Source organism: Mercenaria mercenaria, chromosome 8, assembly GCF_021730395.1.
Source record: "Mercenaria mercenaria strain notata chromosome 8, MADL_Memer_1, whole genome shotgun sequence".
NCBI lineage: Eukaryota > Metazoa > Mollusca > Bivalvia > Venerida > Veneridae > Mercenaria > Mercenaria mercenaria.
Genome location: NC_069368.1, coordinates 19,126,068 through 19,144,821, shown reverse-complemented (window position 1 = coordinate 19,144,821; position 18,754 = coordinate 19,126,068). Strand labels below are relative to the sequence as shown.

The 18,754-nt window shown below is 36.7% G+C and overlaps 1 protein-coding gene across 2 annotated transcripts in view; it reads right to left on the bottom strand.

The window, feature by feature from the left end:
* Positions 1–18,754, bottom strand: part of LOC123522929 (death-associated protein kinase 1-like) — a 125,682-nt gene that overhangs the window by 18,024 nt on the left and 88,904 nt on the right. For both annotated transcript variants that reach the window (XM_045300462.2, XM_053549485.1), the window contains 10 exons: positions 10,713–10,832; positions 8,380–8,478; positions 6,250–6,348; positions 5,206–5,304; positions 4,268–4,465; positions 2,998–3,096; positions 2,232–2,333; positions 1,788–1,886; positions 1,307–1,384; positions 195–396 (listed from right to left, as the gene is read on the bottom strand). In XM_045300462.2, the coding sequence (XP_045156397.2) occupies positions 195–396; positions 1,307–1,384; positions 1,788–1,886; positions 2,232–2,333; positions 2,998–3,096; positions 4,268–4,465; positions 5,206–5,304; positions 6,250–6,348; positions 8,380–8,478; positions 10,713–10,832 (1,195 nt within the window). The remainder of the gene's footprint in view (positions 1–194; positions 397–1,306; positions 1,385–1,787; positions 1,887–2,231; positions 2,334–2,997; positions 3,097–4,267; positions 4,466–5,205; positions 5,305–6,249; positions 6,349–8,379; positions 8,479–10,712; positions 10,833–18,754) is intronic.

Below are 18,754 nucleotides of genomic sequence, written 5' to 3'. Positions count from 1 at the left end.
GAGATGCGATAACGAGAAATTGTTAACGGACGGAAGGACAGACGGACGGACGGACGGAAGGACGACGGACCACGGACGCAGAGTGATTTGAATAGCCCACCATCTGATGATGGTGGGCTAAAAACCTGAAGCTTCCAGCAAGAGCAACAAAATGTTATGTTATGTGAATTTTTAACTATGTTTATTATACAAACCTTTTGACTTTGTGCCTGATCCTGGGTTTGCGCTGGAGCTACTGAGCCGCGATCTCCTGAAGAAGCTACTGAACAGGCCGCATTTCAGTGTCTCAATCAATGTCGATTTTCCCACACCTGTTGAACCGAGAAATTTGACCTTGACCTGAGGTAGTGACAGTGAGGATAACATCAGCTGTTTTATGAAAGCCTCTCCACGATCCTAATCAAACAAAGAAAACATGTCAAATACCATGATGCAATGTACACTGAAGATCTTGTAACGTAATTTTGACAAAATGCATATCAGAGTTATAGTTCTTAGCCTACACAGCCCCCTGATGATGATAAACATATGTGCAAAGTTTCAAAGCTGTAGCTCTTACAGTTTTTGAGAGAAGTGGGACCTAAACAAAAATTTTAGCCAATGCTAATGACAATACCTCGTAGATTTTTTTTTTTAAATCAGACAAGCTTATGTTAAACAAAAGCTGTCAGTTGACAGCGCGCTCGACCATTCTCAGTGGTTGATAGTATAATATAAGCTATGAGTAAAACTTTAACATTACAATAAGCATATTCTAAGTCGAAAAGGGGCCATAATTCAGTCAAAATGATTGATAGAGTTGTCTGCTCCTGTTTGTAGACTGGGTCATGATGGTAAACAAGTATGCAAAATATGAAAGCAATATCTCAATGGACTTTGAAAATATTTGGGGTGGTACGCAAACTTTAACATTACAATAAGCATATTCTAAGTCAAAAAGGGGCCATAATTCAGTCAAAATGCTTGATAGTTGTCTGCTCCTGTTTACAGACTGGGGTCATGATGGTTAACAAGTATGCAAAATATGAAAGCAATTCCTCAATGGACTTTGAAAATATTTGGGGTGGTACGCAAACTTTTAACATTTGTGTGACGCTCACACTAACGCCGATGCCGTGGCAAGTAGGATAGCTCCCTTATTCTTCGAATAGTCAAGCTAAAAACTGTTCATTTAAACATCTGACAGCTTGTTTGTTTTTTAGGGTTTTTTTAATTCAGCAATAGTCACTTTTTTCAAAAATCTATTTACACTAAGTTTAAGTGAATTGATTAAACTACACAGAACGTTAAAGATATATATTCTCACCCCTTTAACTTTGTTCAGAAGATCCGCAATATCAGTGTATCCTTCTGCCAAAGCCATAATTTCTGGACTCACACCGTCCTGCAATATATACATGTACATAATCTTCAAGTTATTTCTCATATTTATTGATTTTATTTTCTTCTGATGGTATAAAAATAAAATATTTTATGAATGAAATTTCCAAATTATTCCCACTAAAGACATTTAACCACAGATTCCAAACACATTGGTTTGTAAAACACTTAGTTTTTTGCAGTATCAGTAACTATTGTCAACTTCATCAGTGTAACTTTCAGAGTTGTATCCCTTGGATATTCTTGCGAACTCGTACTTCAGTTGATTAAAATTGATCTTTGAGGTGTTGTTTCTAGTAGTTTGCAAGATCAGTCTATATGGACACAAATTTAGCATTTCACTCAAAGTCAAAGCAGGATTTTACAACGAAGATTAAGATTTGATTCTCCTACAAAATTTACTGTACCTTGTTAGGAAATGACTGTGCTCCTGACAGAAGAAGAGTTCTGACCATCTCAATGTAGCCTCCTTTACTAGCTAGATGCAATGGTGTTACATTTGTCTCCTAGAATACAGAATGTTTGAGTTTCTGATAAAAATTTCTCTGTTTAAAAAAGCAAAAACGAAGATCTAGATTTCATACATGTATGAATTTAAGTACCGGGTAAGATAACTGACTGAAGATCATTTGTCCTCCACATCTGATTCATGAGGGGAATTTGTGGAGAACATGTTTATACTGGTAATAAATAAATGCAAAAACACTGGTCAAAATTCACAGACAACCGCATTTATTCTAAAATACAGTTGAAAGAATGGTGTTAAACTCAACAAAGAATAAATGAATGGTTTTTATGACACAATGATTGTAGAAAGAAAAGCACAGAAGACAATTGGTGATAGTGGTTACCTTAGTTAATACATCAACTTTACATCCAAATGCACACATGGTCTGCACGACAGTGGTAAGTCCTTCACGTACAGCACAATGTAGTGTATATTCACAAGCATCCTGCAATACAGTAGCATCATGGGTAAATTGTCTTTAAAATCTGGTTCAGTGGAAAATCAACATCTATCACTGCTTCTAGCAATCTTGAGTTTATTGATATATAGAAAATATTTTCAAATAAGGAAGCCCTAACAGATTTTATACAATGTACTGAAAAAAAATATGCATACAACTTTTATTTCATTTTCCCCATCATAAATAACTACTAAAACAACAAAAGAATCTTTTAAAAGACAATTCCCAACTGCATCCAAATAAAAATGAAAAACATATCTGCTGAAACAGAGAACCAGGAATTCTGGAAGACCTGGAAAACTTGTATCATTTTTTGGCTAACAGCAAAATAGAGCATCAACTTAATGACATAACCATCAACCTATCAGTTACAGTTAAATACCTTTCCCCTTGTAGAATAGTTCCCCAATTCCAAAAATGTTTATTTTTACAAAATACTTAACATTACTCTAATAAAAAATGATCTAGACCATAATTCTACTGCATTGTTCACCTTTGAAATGTCAAGACAACCCATTTTAAATTCTTTCTATTACTGGCCTAATTACCTAATACATCTAGCTACTGACCATATTATACATGTATCTGCAAGTGGAAGTCGAGTGAAAGAAAAATTACAAAATTAAGTGTCATAAAACAAATTCGCTACCTCAATTATTTCATCCATACTACACCCAGAGTGCAGCAACATAAGTGCTATAGGTGTGTGTTGTCGATTGCATGCTAGATACAGAGCTGTACATCCACGCTGAAAAAAGATATTAGAAGTTGTATAGTATGAACTGGATATGATTAACCCTTACTATGCTGGACACGATTGGTTCTGCCTTTGCGACCAGTGTAAATCTTGATCAGCCTGCACATCCGTGCAGTCTGATCAAGATCTGCACTGTTCGCCATTTAGTCAGCATTTTTTTAATAAGCACCCCTTTAAACAGTCAAGTGTGAGTGTGTGTGTTCGGGTTTAACGTCTTTTTCAACAATTTTTCAGTCATTTAAACGACGGTGTCTACTTGTAGCAGGGAGCACAATGCCCAACTTTATAGTGCTGCCTCACTGGAATATCACGCCGTAGACACATGACATGATACCCCACCCAGTCAATTATACTGACACTGGGCTGACCAGTCCCTGCACTACCCTCTTAATGCTGAGCGCCAAGCAAGGAAGCTACTAGTACCATTTTTTATGTCTTTGGTATGACGCGACCCGGGATCAAACCCACAACCTCTCGCACTCGAAGCGGACCCTCTACCACTAAACTACCAAAGTGGTTAATGGTATTGTCCAAACTGAAAGATGGACCAGTCCATTTTAGACATTTAGCAGGGTAAGGGTTAAGCTAATGCTTTGTGGCAGGACAGGTCATTAACCTCTCATGCAAACATTCAATCAAACTGCATGTGATATTTTTTCACTTGGTTGCATTCAATGCTTCGAAAAAATTTTCTTCCAGGTTTTATTAAATGTTACAATAGAAGACTTTAACACATACGGAAGCTGTAAAAGTCTGCCCATTCTCAGACACAGTGTTTTTCCTGGTCATTTGGGATCACAAAGTTTATAAAAATATCTGTACATTAGATGTGTGCTTAAACTGCTGTTTTGAGTTGTGAACAGCAGGAGCCTGCAAGAGGATTGAACTCACAACCCCGGGACCTGTAGATCTGTGCTATCCCTATTGAGCTAAGCAGGTGGGCTACATTTCATTACAATAATTACAATATAAAACTAGTATTTTCCCTTTCTGAAAATCTATTTTTTTCAGATTTAAGTACTGTCTTGCAAATGCTAAAAATAACTTGAATCCTTTAATAATGGTTTAAATTTCTTTCTGACAATGTTATTCTTGAAATGTGTAAACTATGTTGCTAATACGCCTTCTTCAGTGAACAAAATATTTCTATTTTTCCATTTACCTTATCTTTCAAATCAAGGGGCATTCCAGCCTCAAGCAGGATTTTCACACATTCAACATGTCCCCGTGCTGCAGCACAATGCAGCGCGCTGTCCCCATCTTTATTCTGCATATCTAGTTTAGCCCCATCTCTACACAACACATGCACAATATTTGTGAATCCATGCCAAGCTGCATTATGGAGGGCAGTCTCCCCAAGCTACAAAATAAATAACACAATTTTATTTATGTACTATTTTAAACCAGTTCCATCTCATACACATAAACATATCAGTATAGCAATGAATATGTATGATACATAGGCCCACTAATTAGGGACTGGTTTCACTTTATATTTAAAGTGTTTCGGAAAGTCTTGTTTGTTTTGTTTTGTTGGATTTAACATGAAGTCAACACAATTATAGGTCAATTTGTGGCTTTCCAGATTTTCATGGTTACTGAAGACCCCAGGTGCCCCTCTTTCTATTATTTCATCACTGGTGGGCAAGCTTTTTTAATGTTCATTTTTTATGGACTCCATGTTTTAGCTAAACAGACCAACATCCCCACATAAAATTGAGGCGGAGTCACTGGAGTGAAACAGTCATGATGAAAATTTGCCTATGGATTGGAAATCTGACCTTTTCCTAAAAATTAGCTGAGAAGGCTCTACGGAACCTTCAATAGGAGATATGTAAGGAAAATATAAATATTAAGGGGTGATAGAGAAGGAAGCCTTCTAATTTATATCCTGTGTATTATCTGGGGTTATAACACTATGTCTGTAGACCAGTCTGAAGTCTCACACATTTGATAGGTTAATTAGTTTGAAATTGTCCAATGGCAAATTTGATTGGTTAATTAATTTGAAATTGTCCAATGGCAAGGCTGCACTCTAAGACTGGTCTACAAACATTTATTACCTTGGAAACAGTAAAAGTATGAAGAAAGATAACTCACATTGTCTTGTACATTTAGATCAACACCTGATGAAGCCAGATAATCAATAACTTGCATGTGGCCGTATCTTGCTGCGACATGGGCTGCTGTCTCCCCAGACTGAAACAGACACAATATTTACACCAAATGTCTTACACCAGACGCCTCAAGTTGATTTAGACAATTGCAATGGCGCTAATGAGATTATATCATTGTTATAATCAATGAATTATTCTGGCATCTGGATAGACATACAGTTTCAGTAGATTGGAATATCTAATTAATTAATGCACAGCAGCAACCCCTTCAAATATTCCTTCTGACATCAGCCCTGTTGAGCAAATAAATCAAATCCAAAAATGTGCTTTCACTTTTTTTTAAAGAGGCATGCCCACAAACTTGCATCATCTTTTTAAAATATTATTTTACTTGAAAATTCCAGGATTATAATTCAAAAAACAACCTAATGCTTTCAATTTTACATATAAACTTTTCAGCGGGATTGTTGTTAAAGATAGCTTTACTACAACAGCTTACAGACAACAAAAATGGAGTTTAAAAATAAATATCGCCAAGTTGGTTTCTACTGCTTTTTCACAGTTACCAACTTTTGAATACTTTTTTGTTTTTTTGGGGTTTTTTTTTCACATAAATCTGGATGCATGCACCTTTAAGTATTTTATGCTTTTTAGTACTGTTGGGTTTTGAGTCAATATACACAATTTAGGTCACTGGTAACTTTTCAAACTATTTATACTGGAGGATGACTCCTGGTTCCCCCAGGGCATTGTTTCAAGCACAGACTTCTACCTTGGCAGAACCACTGACCTGCTGTTAGCCACATATGAGAGATCTACATCCCAAGTGCAGTTTCAAACCCACAAAGGTGATGGGCAAGTGTTCCAGTCAGTGGCCTTAACCACTTGCCAACACAGGCCCCTCCTAAAGTACTTATTAATTCTTTGATCAGAACTCTGTATCCATTTCATAGCGCAAAACACAAAAATCTCCTTTAGAATACTCTCTAGAATACTGAGCGAATATAAATCTCCTTAAAGATCCTACCTTATTTTGTGAGTTCAAGGCAACACCCTCGTCTAGAAGGTACTTTATGACCTCTACATGACCTTGCCTCGCCGCCCAGTATACTGCACTGTCACCTTGCTGAAATACACAGCAGGAAAATATAGTACATTGCAGGTAAATAGAGTATATAGCAGGAAGATATAGTACATTGCAGGTAAATAGAGTATAGAGCTGGAAGATATAGTACACTGCAGGTAAATAGAGTATAGAGCTGGAAGATATAGTACATTGCAGGTAAATAGAGTATATAGCAGGAAGATATAGTACACTGCAGGTAAATAGAGTATAGAGCTGGAAGATATAGTACATTGCAGGTAAATAGAGTATAGAGCAGGAAGATATAGTACATTGCAGGTAAAAAGAGTATATAGCAGGAAGACATAATACACTGCAGGTAAATAAGAGTATATAGCTGGAAGATATTATAGTGGGGGAAAATATATCATTTTCTGTGGTGGCCCGGGGAGACGAAGAAGGGGGTTACGGGTACATCAGCCTGGCTCTTTCTCCTGGCCTGACTTGCTTGAAGGCATGCAGGTTCATTGTGTGTATTAATTTTGTGTGTTATGGTGGGGTGCACTCCAGGGTAACGTTGGCACCCCCCTCCACCTCTATGTATGGAGGGTAGGCCCAGGGCAGGGTTACGTCCGGGACCGCAGTAGCTCAGGAGTCAGATGTAATCCGGGCTGCCCACTAACAACCGTCCTCATCAGGGTGTGCAACTGTTGGGACTGACACCAAGGTTTCCAACCTGGACACTGACTTGCCAGTGTACCATTAAGGGAAGGCAGTTAGTTGTCTCCCCGGGACTGTATAAAATTTAAGAATTTAGCCCCCGTCTGCAGCCAATATTCCGCCACAAGGTCTTATTATATAGCCTGAATAAAAGTATTGATGTCAAACAATTAAAATCTTGTTTATTTGTTGGTTCTGGTGGCACATGTATGTGCCTGTGGGACACACTGTGGAAATCAGTCAAATGATTGTCAGGAGTCAGCTTATTGACTTTGTTCACAAGAGCTATATATGTGTATTCTCCCTTTGTCTGGTAGAGAAATCTATGTATAGTGATCCCTCTTTGTGCGTCCCATAGTTTTTGGTTTTGATACTAAAAGTATGGAATTTAAATAGAGTATATAGCAGGAAGATATAGTACATTGCAGGTAAATAGAGTATATAGCAGGAAGATATAGTACATTGCAGGTAAATAGAGTATATAGCAGGAAGATATAGTACATTGCAGGTAAACAGAGTATATAGCTGGAAGATATAGTAAACTGCAGGTAAATAGAGTATATAGCTGGAAGATATAGTACACTGCAGGTAAATAGAGTATATAGCTGGAAGATATAGTACATTGCAGGTAAATAGAGTATATAGAAGGCAAATATAGTACATTGCAGGTAAATAGGGTCACACATTAAACCGGAATCCACCTAAAAACCGGAATACACTTTCTATAACCGGAATACACCTGTATTTTTTTAACTAAAGGTATTTTTGAAGGTTTTTTGACATAATTCAATCATATATATCATAAATAATCAACATACCAAAGGAAAATACAATACGTTCACGCAAAACGATTTTATAAGAGATTGAAATTCGGCAAACAAAAAATCTTTTGTTAAAGATGTTGATATTTTATATCTACTTTTCACACCTGGTCCATGATAACTCATATTTCATCAAGAGTATGCAAAAGTAACTTTTAGTAAAGTGACTGCAACCTAAAACTGAATGTTCTACATGACTTAAATTTTGTTTCAAGTACGTAAAGTGATCATGACTCAGATGACCTAGAGTTAAAAATAACTATAATTCTAGACTGTTATTTTTGTTCTGAGTATGTGTTATGGCCATGACTTCGCCTTAACATAAAAATAATGAAAGCAAAATCATGCTAATAAGAAATGAGTTACATTGTACTTTGACAATAGGTAGTGAAGAAAATACAACAAATCTATGCTTTTTCATATCTTTACAAGTGTTACTTTCACAAGCTTATCAAAGCAATAGATCATTTTTCGTAATAACAAGAAAATGAAGGTTAAGAGAATAAGATTTTTTTTTCTGAGAGATAAAGCTCTATGATCAAATTTGACTTACCTTGTCAAGTGCCCCAATGTCAACTCCTTTTGAGTTTAGGAATTTGATGACCTCTGTATGGCCTCCACTTGCAGCCATATGTACTGCAGTTTCACCATGCTGAAAAATACAAAACATATTTAAAACATTGAAACAATCTGACAGACAATCAGACAGTCATCTTTGCTACACTAGGTTTTCCAACACTTTTTCAATGAAAAACAAGGTTGACATTTTTGATGTATTGGCAACAATAGTCTGGCTGATCAATCACTGGAAACTGACATGTCGATAATTTAATTTCATTACTGGAAACACTACAACTAGAGATGCTTTTGAGAAAAGCGCATGTTTCCCACAACTGCCCTTATGAAAAATGTTTAGTTTCTCTAGATGGTTTAGACGAGTGGATCCAATTAGATGGTCTGGACAAGTGGATGCAATCAGTAATTCAAGGGTCATAATTCAAAAGTGCCTTGGCGGATTTGGCTAGTTATCAAACTTAGCTGAGGTCTTATGGTCAAACACATTTTGTTCAAGTTTGGTGAAGACCGGATGAGAAATGTTCGACTTAGAGAACGGACAAGAGTAAAAACGCTGATTTTTCGGTAATTCAAGGGCCGTAACTCCAAAATGCCTAGACCGCTTTGGCTAGTTATCAAACTTGCCCAAGGTCTCATGGTCAAGCATATTTTGTTCAAGTTTGGTGAAGATCGGATGAGAAATGTTTGACTTAGAGTACGGACAAGAATAAAAAGGCTGATTTTTCGGTAATTCAGGGGCTGCAACTCCAAAATGCCTAGACCGCTTTGGCTAGTTTTCAAACTTGGCCGAGGTCTCATGGTCAAGCATATTTTGTTTAAGTTTGGTGAAGATCGGATGAGAAATGTTTGACTTAGAGTACGGACAAAAATAAAAAGGCTGATTTTTCGGTAATTCAAGGGCCGCAACTCCAAAATGCCTAGACCCCTTTGGCTAGTTATCAAACTTGGCCGAGGTCTCATGGTCAAGCATATTTTGTTCAAGTTTGGTGAAGATCGGATTAGAAATGTTTGACTTAGAGTACGGACAAGAATAAAAAGGCTGATTTTTCGGTAATTCAAGGGCCATAACTCCAATATGCCTGGATCGATTTGGCTATTTATCGAACTTAGCCGACGTCTTATGGTCAAACACATTTTGTTCAAGTTTGGTGAAGATAGGATGAGAAATGTTCGATGTGTGGTGGGAGACATAATTACTAAAAACTTTTTAAAAAAAGTCTGTATTTTCACTTATGTTATTTTTTTCTGTATATTTTACATAAGAAATATATAAAATCTACAAAGACTTTAATATTTTATACAGATTTGAATTTTTATATTTTATTTGTAAATTTCGTACGACAATATGACATTATGGCCATTTCATATACCTGATATATTTTCAATACTTTTTGCCCCTATATAAAAAAATCTGATTTCTCAAATTAATGACCCTAAATACATGCAATATTCAAACTCTTATTCTGTTCAGTTTCATCTGAAATTTTTTCCAAGCTGACATAGAGGATGGGTATATTTCTGGGAAGAAACAGGAGTATTTCATGTGTATTCTGACAGTTGTCCTTGACTCTTCGGCACTTAGGTTCTTATTCAATGCAATGCACTAGAGAACACAAATTTTAACATGCCTGTATATCAACATAAATTTATTTAGCTTCATTGTGATACAGTTTGAAGCTCTTAGGTTCATCCAAGTTGATTAAGAGGATGGGTAATTTTCTGAGACGAAGCAGAAGTATTCCATGTGTTTTCAGACTAGTTTCCTCGGCTTCAGCACTATAGGTTCTTATTAAAGGCAATGCACTAGAATTCAAATTTTAACATGCTGGTATATCAACTTAAATTCATTCAGCTTCTATCTGATGGGAGTCTGAAGTTCATAGGTTCATCCTTGAGTCTGCATGGTGAGAAAATTTGTACTGAAGTCTTATCAGGAGGTGCAGTTGAGGTATCAGCAAGTCTGGGACTCCCAGGTGGAGCAGTGAAATTCTTATTTGCTATGCTACAACAGATTTTACAGACTGTTTGTTTGGGTTTAAAAATAAGCAATGGCAGGCAAATGTGTAGTTCGCTGGATGACTGCCTCAAATTAAGAAGTCCACACCTTAAGCACAGTTTCAAACCCACACTGGCCAGGGATAAGTAATTCAAAGTAAATGGCATTATCCACTCTGCCACACAAAGACCCCAAAGCAGAGCAATTTGGGGCAAGTAATTAAAGTGCCCAACTCCTCTTTACAATCTTTCATAGCAAATTATTCAGAACACAGAAACAACTGAATCAATTAAAGATTACAAAAGGTAACATACCCGATTTGCTGTGGTGAGGTCTATTTTCTGAGCCATATCTGTGAGACTTTTGATTCCTTGCACATTACCTTCCTCAGAAGCACAGAAAAGGGCTGCTTGCACGAAATTCTCAGCTTTATCCTGGAAATAAACAATTTTGTTGAGAATTAAAGTAATATATTAGAACAGACTGATGGGCTAAAACTATCACTTTGATATGAAGACAATGGTCCAAGTATAAATTGTCATCAGCTCTGTCTAAAGTCCAAGTTCCTCACAATTCCATCATATATGATAGGGAAAAAATGGTTCTTGCAGATTCTAAATTTATATGCAGAGCTCCTAGCTGCAAGTGCTGCCATACCATACTCTGTAAGTTCATTAAGTTTTGACAATATTTCACCTAACCCTGGATTTTCTGCTGGAATATATAACAGAACTCCCTAAGGTACATCTGTCCTTTTTTCAACATTCTATGGTGACTACATTAAGCATAATAACAGAAACTATTACCATAAGTTCCTATGCATTAATTAACCTCAAATTATTCATGAACAATAGTGCCTAGGAGCTTTGCAAAGCCTTATGTTACCAAACAGTAATGAAGAGAAAATGCTTTCTCATGTACTATAGATCTGGTTTCCCCCGCCATTACTTTCAGATTTGTATTGGGAGAACTTGTATCTCTGGTACCTAGAAACAAATATATAAACAGATAATATCCATTCAAGAAACTGACCCTGTATTTCTGGCCATTTCTGGAAACATGGAAATTAGTAAGCACAGATTCTGTGGAAAATGACACATCTCTTAAACCAGTCAGAAAAACCTATGAAAGGAACCTATATAGAAAACAAGAGTGGCAGACTGTCACAAAAAATGCCCGTCATCGAACCTGGCCTAATTCAAGCGCCATAACCCAAGAGTGCCAAGGGCGATTTGGCTGGTTATCAAACTTGGTCGAGATATTATGCCCACAAACATTATCTGCAAGTTTGGTGAAGATCGGATGAAAACTTTTCAACTTAGAGAGCGGACAAGACTAAATTTGCAGATTTCAAGTGATTCAAGGGCCATAATCCAAGAGTGCCTAGGGCGTTTTGGCTGGTTATCGAACTTGGCCGAGATATTATGCCAACAAAGATTGTCACCAAGTTTGGTGAAGATCGGATGAAAACTGTTTGACTTAGAGGGCGGACAAGGCTAAATTCGCAGATTTCGAGTAATTCAAGGGCCATAATCCAAGAATGCCTGGGGCAATTTTGCTGGTTATCGAACTTGGCCGAGATATTATGCCCACAAACATTGTCACCAAGTTTGATGAAGATCGGATGAAAACTGCTTGACTTCGAGAGTGGACATGCTTTCAGACGCCAACCGCCCGCCACGGGTGTTCACATAATACGCCCCGCTCTTTCAGAGATGGGCGTATAAAAGAAAATTTAAGGAAGAAAACTTTAAGACATCTTTCCTGTAAGACAGAAGAAGATAAGTTGGAGTCTAAATTGCAATTTCAGTCAAATCTGTTTTAAGTCGCCAACCAAGGTTGTGACAATCTGGCTCCTTAGAGACAAGCTGAAATCTGAACAAAGAGTTAATTCTGGGGTGTAAAGTTGCTGTCTGCTTACAGCAAGTGGCTGCTTAATACAGGCAGCTGTCAACACAGGTTCAACTGAACTAAATTGTTTGACTTTTTTAATCATTTTGAGAAAATTCTGATCTACTTCTTCAGAAAAGTCAATATTGTGAAGGTTCAACATCCTGAATGGAGACCATCAATGTAACTAGTGCTAGTAAACACTGCACTTCTATTTTTGCCTTTTCCTAAATTTAAGCCTAGCATACATGTAATCTCAACTTCCAGTCATAATGATATAACTTTCCTCAGGGTGTCATTAATTCTATTTTTTTTTTACTTGTGGTTCAGACCAAAAGTGAGCAATTCTGCTTCAAGGGATACACTACATTTAATCTACTATTATATAATAATGTATAATATGTATACATTTGTGAAATACTGCAATATATTATATTCAATAACAAATGAGCAGATAATACAAATCATGATATTATGCAAATCAGTGTGAAAGTAAAATAGTTCTAGAAGATAAATGGGGTCTGCACTGCAACAAAAACCAGATTCTTACACAAAGAAACTCTATCAATCAAAAACAATACAGTGCTATATTCATTATGCACATTACCCACAGGGGGCACATCAGAGTAATGCTTTATTCAATTCCAAAATCTGATCAATCTCCCTAAAATAAGCTTGAAAGCCATGTGTGAGAGAAGTCTCCTGGAAATATTCAATTACTGATTGCTTTCAGAAGCTTTCAAGCTGGTTTGGGGCACTTCTATTAATAATGACACAAATTTAAGTCATAAGTCACTTTTTCAGCTTTTCCAGGCGGAGGAAGACCCCTAGAGGAAGATCCCAAATGGTCTTCTGGGTTCTATTTCAGGCAAAGGCACCACATGTCATGGTAGAACTGCCAAATTCAACCTGCTTTGAATCAGATGGATGGCTTTCTCAGACATTAACACAAGCAGGGCACAAAACCACACAGATGAATGGAAAATGATTCAAAGTCAGCCACCTTAACCACTCTGCCCAAAGGCCCTCTTTAAGAATAGAGAGAATTAGAAAAATATAACAAAATGATGTCAAAATAATTATTCAGTTCTACCCCTTCAGACAAATTTATTTGTTAAGTCCTTCTGACTACTAACTTTCCGTAACTATTGTATGTAAAAGATCTGAACTTCCATGGCAAATGGTTACACCTAAATTACTTGTAACATAAGAACAAAGGAACCGACTAACACATTTTTCTTCACTATTTCAATTTTTAAGCGTACAGTTTTCATAGGTTTTCTCCAGAGATGAGAGCAAGTTCTGAGGAGCAATTAACATCATTTAGTCCCCACAATATAGGACTAGCATTAAATATAACATTAAAAACTAAATATTAAGTCATGTCTCAAAACTCCAGAGTCCATAGTTTGGGACCAGTCTAAAATTCTGCCCATCTGAAAATTGTTCTCAGAAACAGCCAATCAAATGCATGGGTTTTGAGACTGGTTTCCAAACACTTTTGCAACCTTGAACCCAGCATCTGTTTTTGCTGGTTCTCAGCACAATTTTATGATTTGGTTTCAGTTCTATAACCTAAATAACCTTGAGATAATGTAACAAAATATAATGCATTGTGGATGTTATCTATGTGTGGCCAAACAGATAATTAATGATGATGTACACAAATGGAGAAAAATGTGACAACTTCCTTTTTTATCCCTTTTATTGTACTATATTTGTCTTTTATTGCTTTTTAGATAAAGTAGGTGGACAGCAATGAACAAGCTATTTTTTGCATTGAAAAGTATATATACTTTCTAAATACCATATTATTTATATACACCATACAACACCAAATATAATACTTTCCAAGGCAAAATAGCACTGAACACTTTCTCTGCACCATATGGTACCCATGGTAACAAAGCACTGAACACTTTCCCTGCACCATAATGGTACCCATGGTAACAATGCACTGAACGCTTTCTCTGCACCATAATGGTACCCATGGTAACAATGCACTGAACACTTTCTCTGCACCATAATGGTACCCATGGTAACAATGCACTGAACGCTTTCTCTGCACCATAATGGTACCCATGGTAACAAAGCACTGAACGCTTTCTCTGCACCATAATGGTACCCATGGTAACAATGCACTGAACGCTTTCCCTGCACCATATGGTACCCATGGAAACAACGCACTGAACGCTTTCCCTGCACCATATGGTACCCATGGTAACAAAGCACTGGACGCTTTCTCTGCACCATATGGTACCCATGGTAACAAAGCACTGGACACTTTCTCTGCAACATTATGGTACCCATGGTAACAAAGCACTGGACACTTTCTCTGCAACATTATGGTACCCATGGAAACAAAGCACTGAACACTTTCTCTGCACCATAATGGTACCCATGGTAACAAAGCACTGAACATTTTCTCTGCACCATATGGTACCCATGGTAACAAAGCACTGAATGCTTTCTCTACACCATAATGGTACCCATGGTAACAAAGCACTGAACACTTTCTCTGCACCATAATGGTACCCATGGTAACAAAGCACTGAACATTTTCTCTGCACCATATGGTACCCATGGTAACAAAGCACTGAACATTTTCTCTGCACCATATGGTACCCATGGTAACAAAGCACTGAACACTTTCTCTACACCATAATGGTACCCATGGTAACAAAGCACTGAACATTTTCTCTGCACCATATGGTACCCATGGTAACAAAGCACTGAACACTTTCAATGCACAATAAGGCACTCAAGATAACATAGCCCCAAACAATTTCCAAATACCATAGGTGCCATAGGGCACTCAAGATAGCATAGCACTAAACACTTTCTACAGACCATTGGGCACTAACAGAGTTATGTACCAGTTCTGAACACTAAAGGGTACTCCAAATATCAGATCACTGAGCAATTCTTTCTGTATACTTTAGGGTGCTGAAGGTAACACAGCACTCAATACCTTCAAAACACATAGACACACCTGGAGCCGTTTGTTCGAAACTTTAACAGTTGAATAAGTTAACAGTCGATTAACTTTTAGAGTAATATTTTGCCACTTTAGAAAACTTAGAAAAACAAATATATAGCTTAAGGATTATTAACATTAAAACATCTTTACAGTAAAATGAAAACATCATACTAGTGTTTCTCACCAAGACTAGTACTTTGAATCAAAATCTAACAGGTGATTAGTTTAACAGTCTGTTAAAGTTTCGAACAACTGGGCCCAGAAAATAAATTTATTTGCAGAAGTTAAAGGAGACCTTCTCTAACCATGTAATTATGCGTAACGCTAGTCAAACTAATCCAACACATACAGTTTGTTTTATATTGTGATGATAAAATGGTGGCTGCAAATGTCAGAAATTAACCCTTAGCCTGCTGCAGGCGAATTTAATAGCCTTTGCAAACAGCTTGGAACCAGATCAGACGCCGATTAAATCGGCGTCTGATCAGGTTCCAAGCTGTTTGCTACTCTGACAATATTTATTCCATTTTTGGAGCAAATTGAATGAACTTTACAATTTTAGCAGACGACATTTCCAGCAGACGACAATTTATCTAGCATGCTAAAGGTTAAAAAGCAGCCACTCAATGGCAGTAAGCTTGTCTAGCGTAATGCCTATTTGGTCAGCTGTTAATGTTTTTACATATTGAAATTAAATTTTAGAAGTACATGAATATGGAAATGATTATTTTTGTCAAATTGTACATCTGACTCTTATTTTAATTAAATGAACAAATGGACATTAACTTGAATTCACCAGGCAGGACATATCAAAATTCCTTCAAAATAGTGCAATATCTAGTAAAGCTACACCAAACTTTTTCTGAAAAATCACAAACCTCTTCGTCCATTTCTTTGATATATTTCCAAGAAACTAAGCTTGTCTTTACTTAATGTTATATGACCAGTCCTGTATGTCCAAAACAAACATAGCAAATAAAACTCAGCATGAAGCAAAATATCCTTTCTTAACTTCAATGAACAAATAATAAAACAACAACAATAAATACTATTGCAATGAATGGCAAACACTTTAAGAAGTTTCTCAATGAACCAACATTCCTGTAACTCTGCCTGGAAATATCTCCTACCCAAGTTACACAAACATTGGTACATTTGCCAATATGAATTACAACTGAAACAATCTGTGTTCTATAACATATAAGTAACTGATGCGGCCCACCTACTGTATACCACCAAATAAGCACCCCTGTCGTAAAAAAACATATAGGTGGTTATTACAAAGAACATCTGGCAGTAATAACCGCCCCTGTCATATACAATTAATTAAGGTGGTTATTACAAAGGCTGTCTGGCAGTAATAACCGCCCCTGTCATATACAAGGTGGTTATTACAAAGGCTATCTGGCAGTAATAACCGCCCCTGTCATATACAAGGTGGTTATTACAAAGGCTGTCTGGCAGTAATAACCGCCCCTGTCATATACAAGGTGGTTATTACAAAGGCTATCTGGCATAATAACCGCCCATATCATATACAAGGTGGTTATTACAAATGCTATGGCAGTAATAACCTCCTGTCTATACAGTGTTATTAAAATGCATCTGCAGTAATAACGCCCCGTGCATATTCAGTTAAGGTGATTAATACAAACCAATCTGCAGTAATAGCCCTCCCAACCCCCACCATTGAATGAAGGTGTTATTACAACCTACCATCTGGCAGTAAATAAGTGCACATATCATACTGCAGTAATAAGCGCACCATGCATTACAATTAGGCAATTATTTGAGATTTGCCATATATACCTATGTTCTTACCCTGTGCATGCTAGATAACTGTGTCTGCTGGAATGTCGTGCACATTGTAAGGTCATTCATTGCTCCAAATTGGAAAAGATTTTCAGAGACAACAGTTTGGACCTATCAGACCCGATTAAATCGCGTCTGATCTGGTTCCAAGCTGTTTGCAAAGGCTGTTAAATTCGCCTGCAGCAGGCTAAGGGTTAAAAATGCCTATTTCCTTTATTTTAATCACCTGTGGGAATTTCTAGTTTCAATTAGGATAAAACTTGTGTGTGTTACATTAAACTTGGAATTTATTTCAGTGCAAATGGGTTTATTTGAGCACAGATCTATTTTACCATCATAGCATCAAAACAAACCTTACAACAGATGTGACATTGTTTTTTTTGTTTTTGTTTTTTTTTTCTATAAAAAGGGTCGCGAGAGGGAGTGGGGCTTAATCAGTTATATATGGTACACCACCTACAAAGAAATAGTTGACAAACAGATCATCTTGAAAAACTGTCTTTTTTTTTTTAAATTTCATTTGCACATTTACTTGTAAATAACAAAGTTGAATACAATCCTGTTTTAGTTTCAACCATGTGCCATTTAAGGTACGAATTTTTTAATAAACAAATAAACATTTTAAGTAAACATCAGTTTACCTTAACAAAGTAATAAGCTTTTTAAGGATATGTCAACATATCAAATTGTGGCACAGTTTTTGTAAAGTCCTTACTAGAAAGTGAGTGCAATTTTTCAAGCCAGTGCATAGCTTACAGACACAAATAATGAAGACTGCGTCAATTACAGAAGGCTTTGGAATCAAAAAGTGTGTATTATGTTGAATTCAGATCACAGAATGACCCACACTTTAACTTCTTATACTTCATAGAAAAATGTACTATTGCGATTATTCGAATTCACACCAACTTATTTCCAATAAATGAAAGTTCGCTTTAAAAGAAATTAAATGTTCACTTCTTAGTAGGACCTTTAAAGTACACGACCTACTTTTACTCCCTGGCACAACCCTAAAAAAGGAATTAATATCTCTGGTACGACAACATGGCCAGGGGGATCAAACCAATAACCTCTTACCCTCGAAGCCAACACTCTGCCATAGAGCCAAATACTGCACACGATTATATTATTAATGGTGTACTAACAACTAGCCGAGCTTGTTTTCTGTGGAAGCATTCCAAAACATTGATGATAATCATTATTTCTCTGATTACTGAACAATCCCATTGCATCTACAAATTCCAACTCTACCATAATATATCTATTTGTCACCCCAGTGCCTCCTGCCCCACTCTACTTCCCAAAAGCAGTAAGTTGCAGTTTCAATACAATATAAAACTTGATTTTGTTCAGCCCACATAAAATATTTGTATTTAACCCTAATAGCCTGCTAAATTTCTAAAATGGACCAGTCCATCATTCAATTTGGGTAATACCATTTGTTATTTAAAGGGGTGTTCACTGAAAATCTACTCACTGAATAGCAAACAGTGAAGACCATGATCAGCCATCCGTGCAGGCTGATCTTGTTCAGCACTGGTCGCAAAGGCAGAATAACTTGCTTCCAGCAGGCCAAAGATTTGTTTTCAAGTTTGAATGCAATATCTGTTTACATGTTTGAATAGTGAATGAAATTTCTAAATATGAGTCTGAATGAAAATATCTGTATGTAGG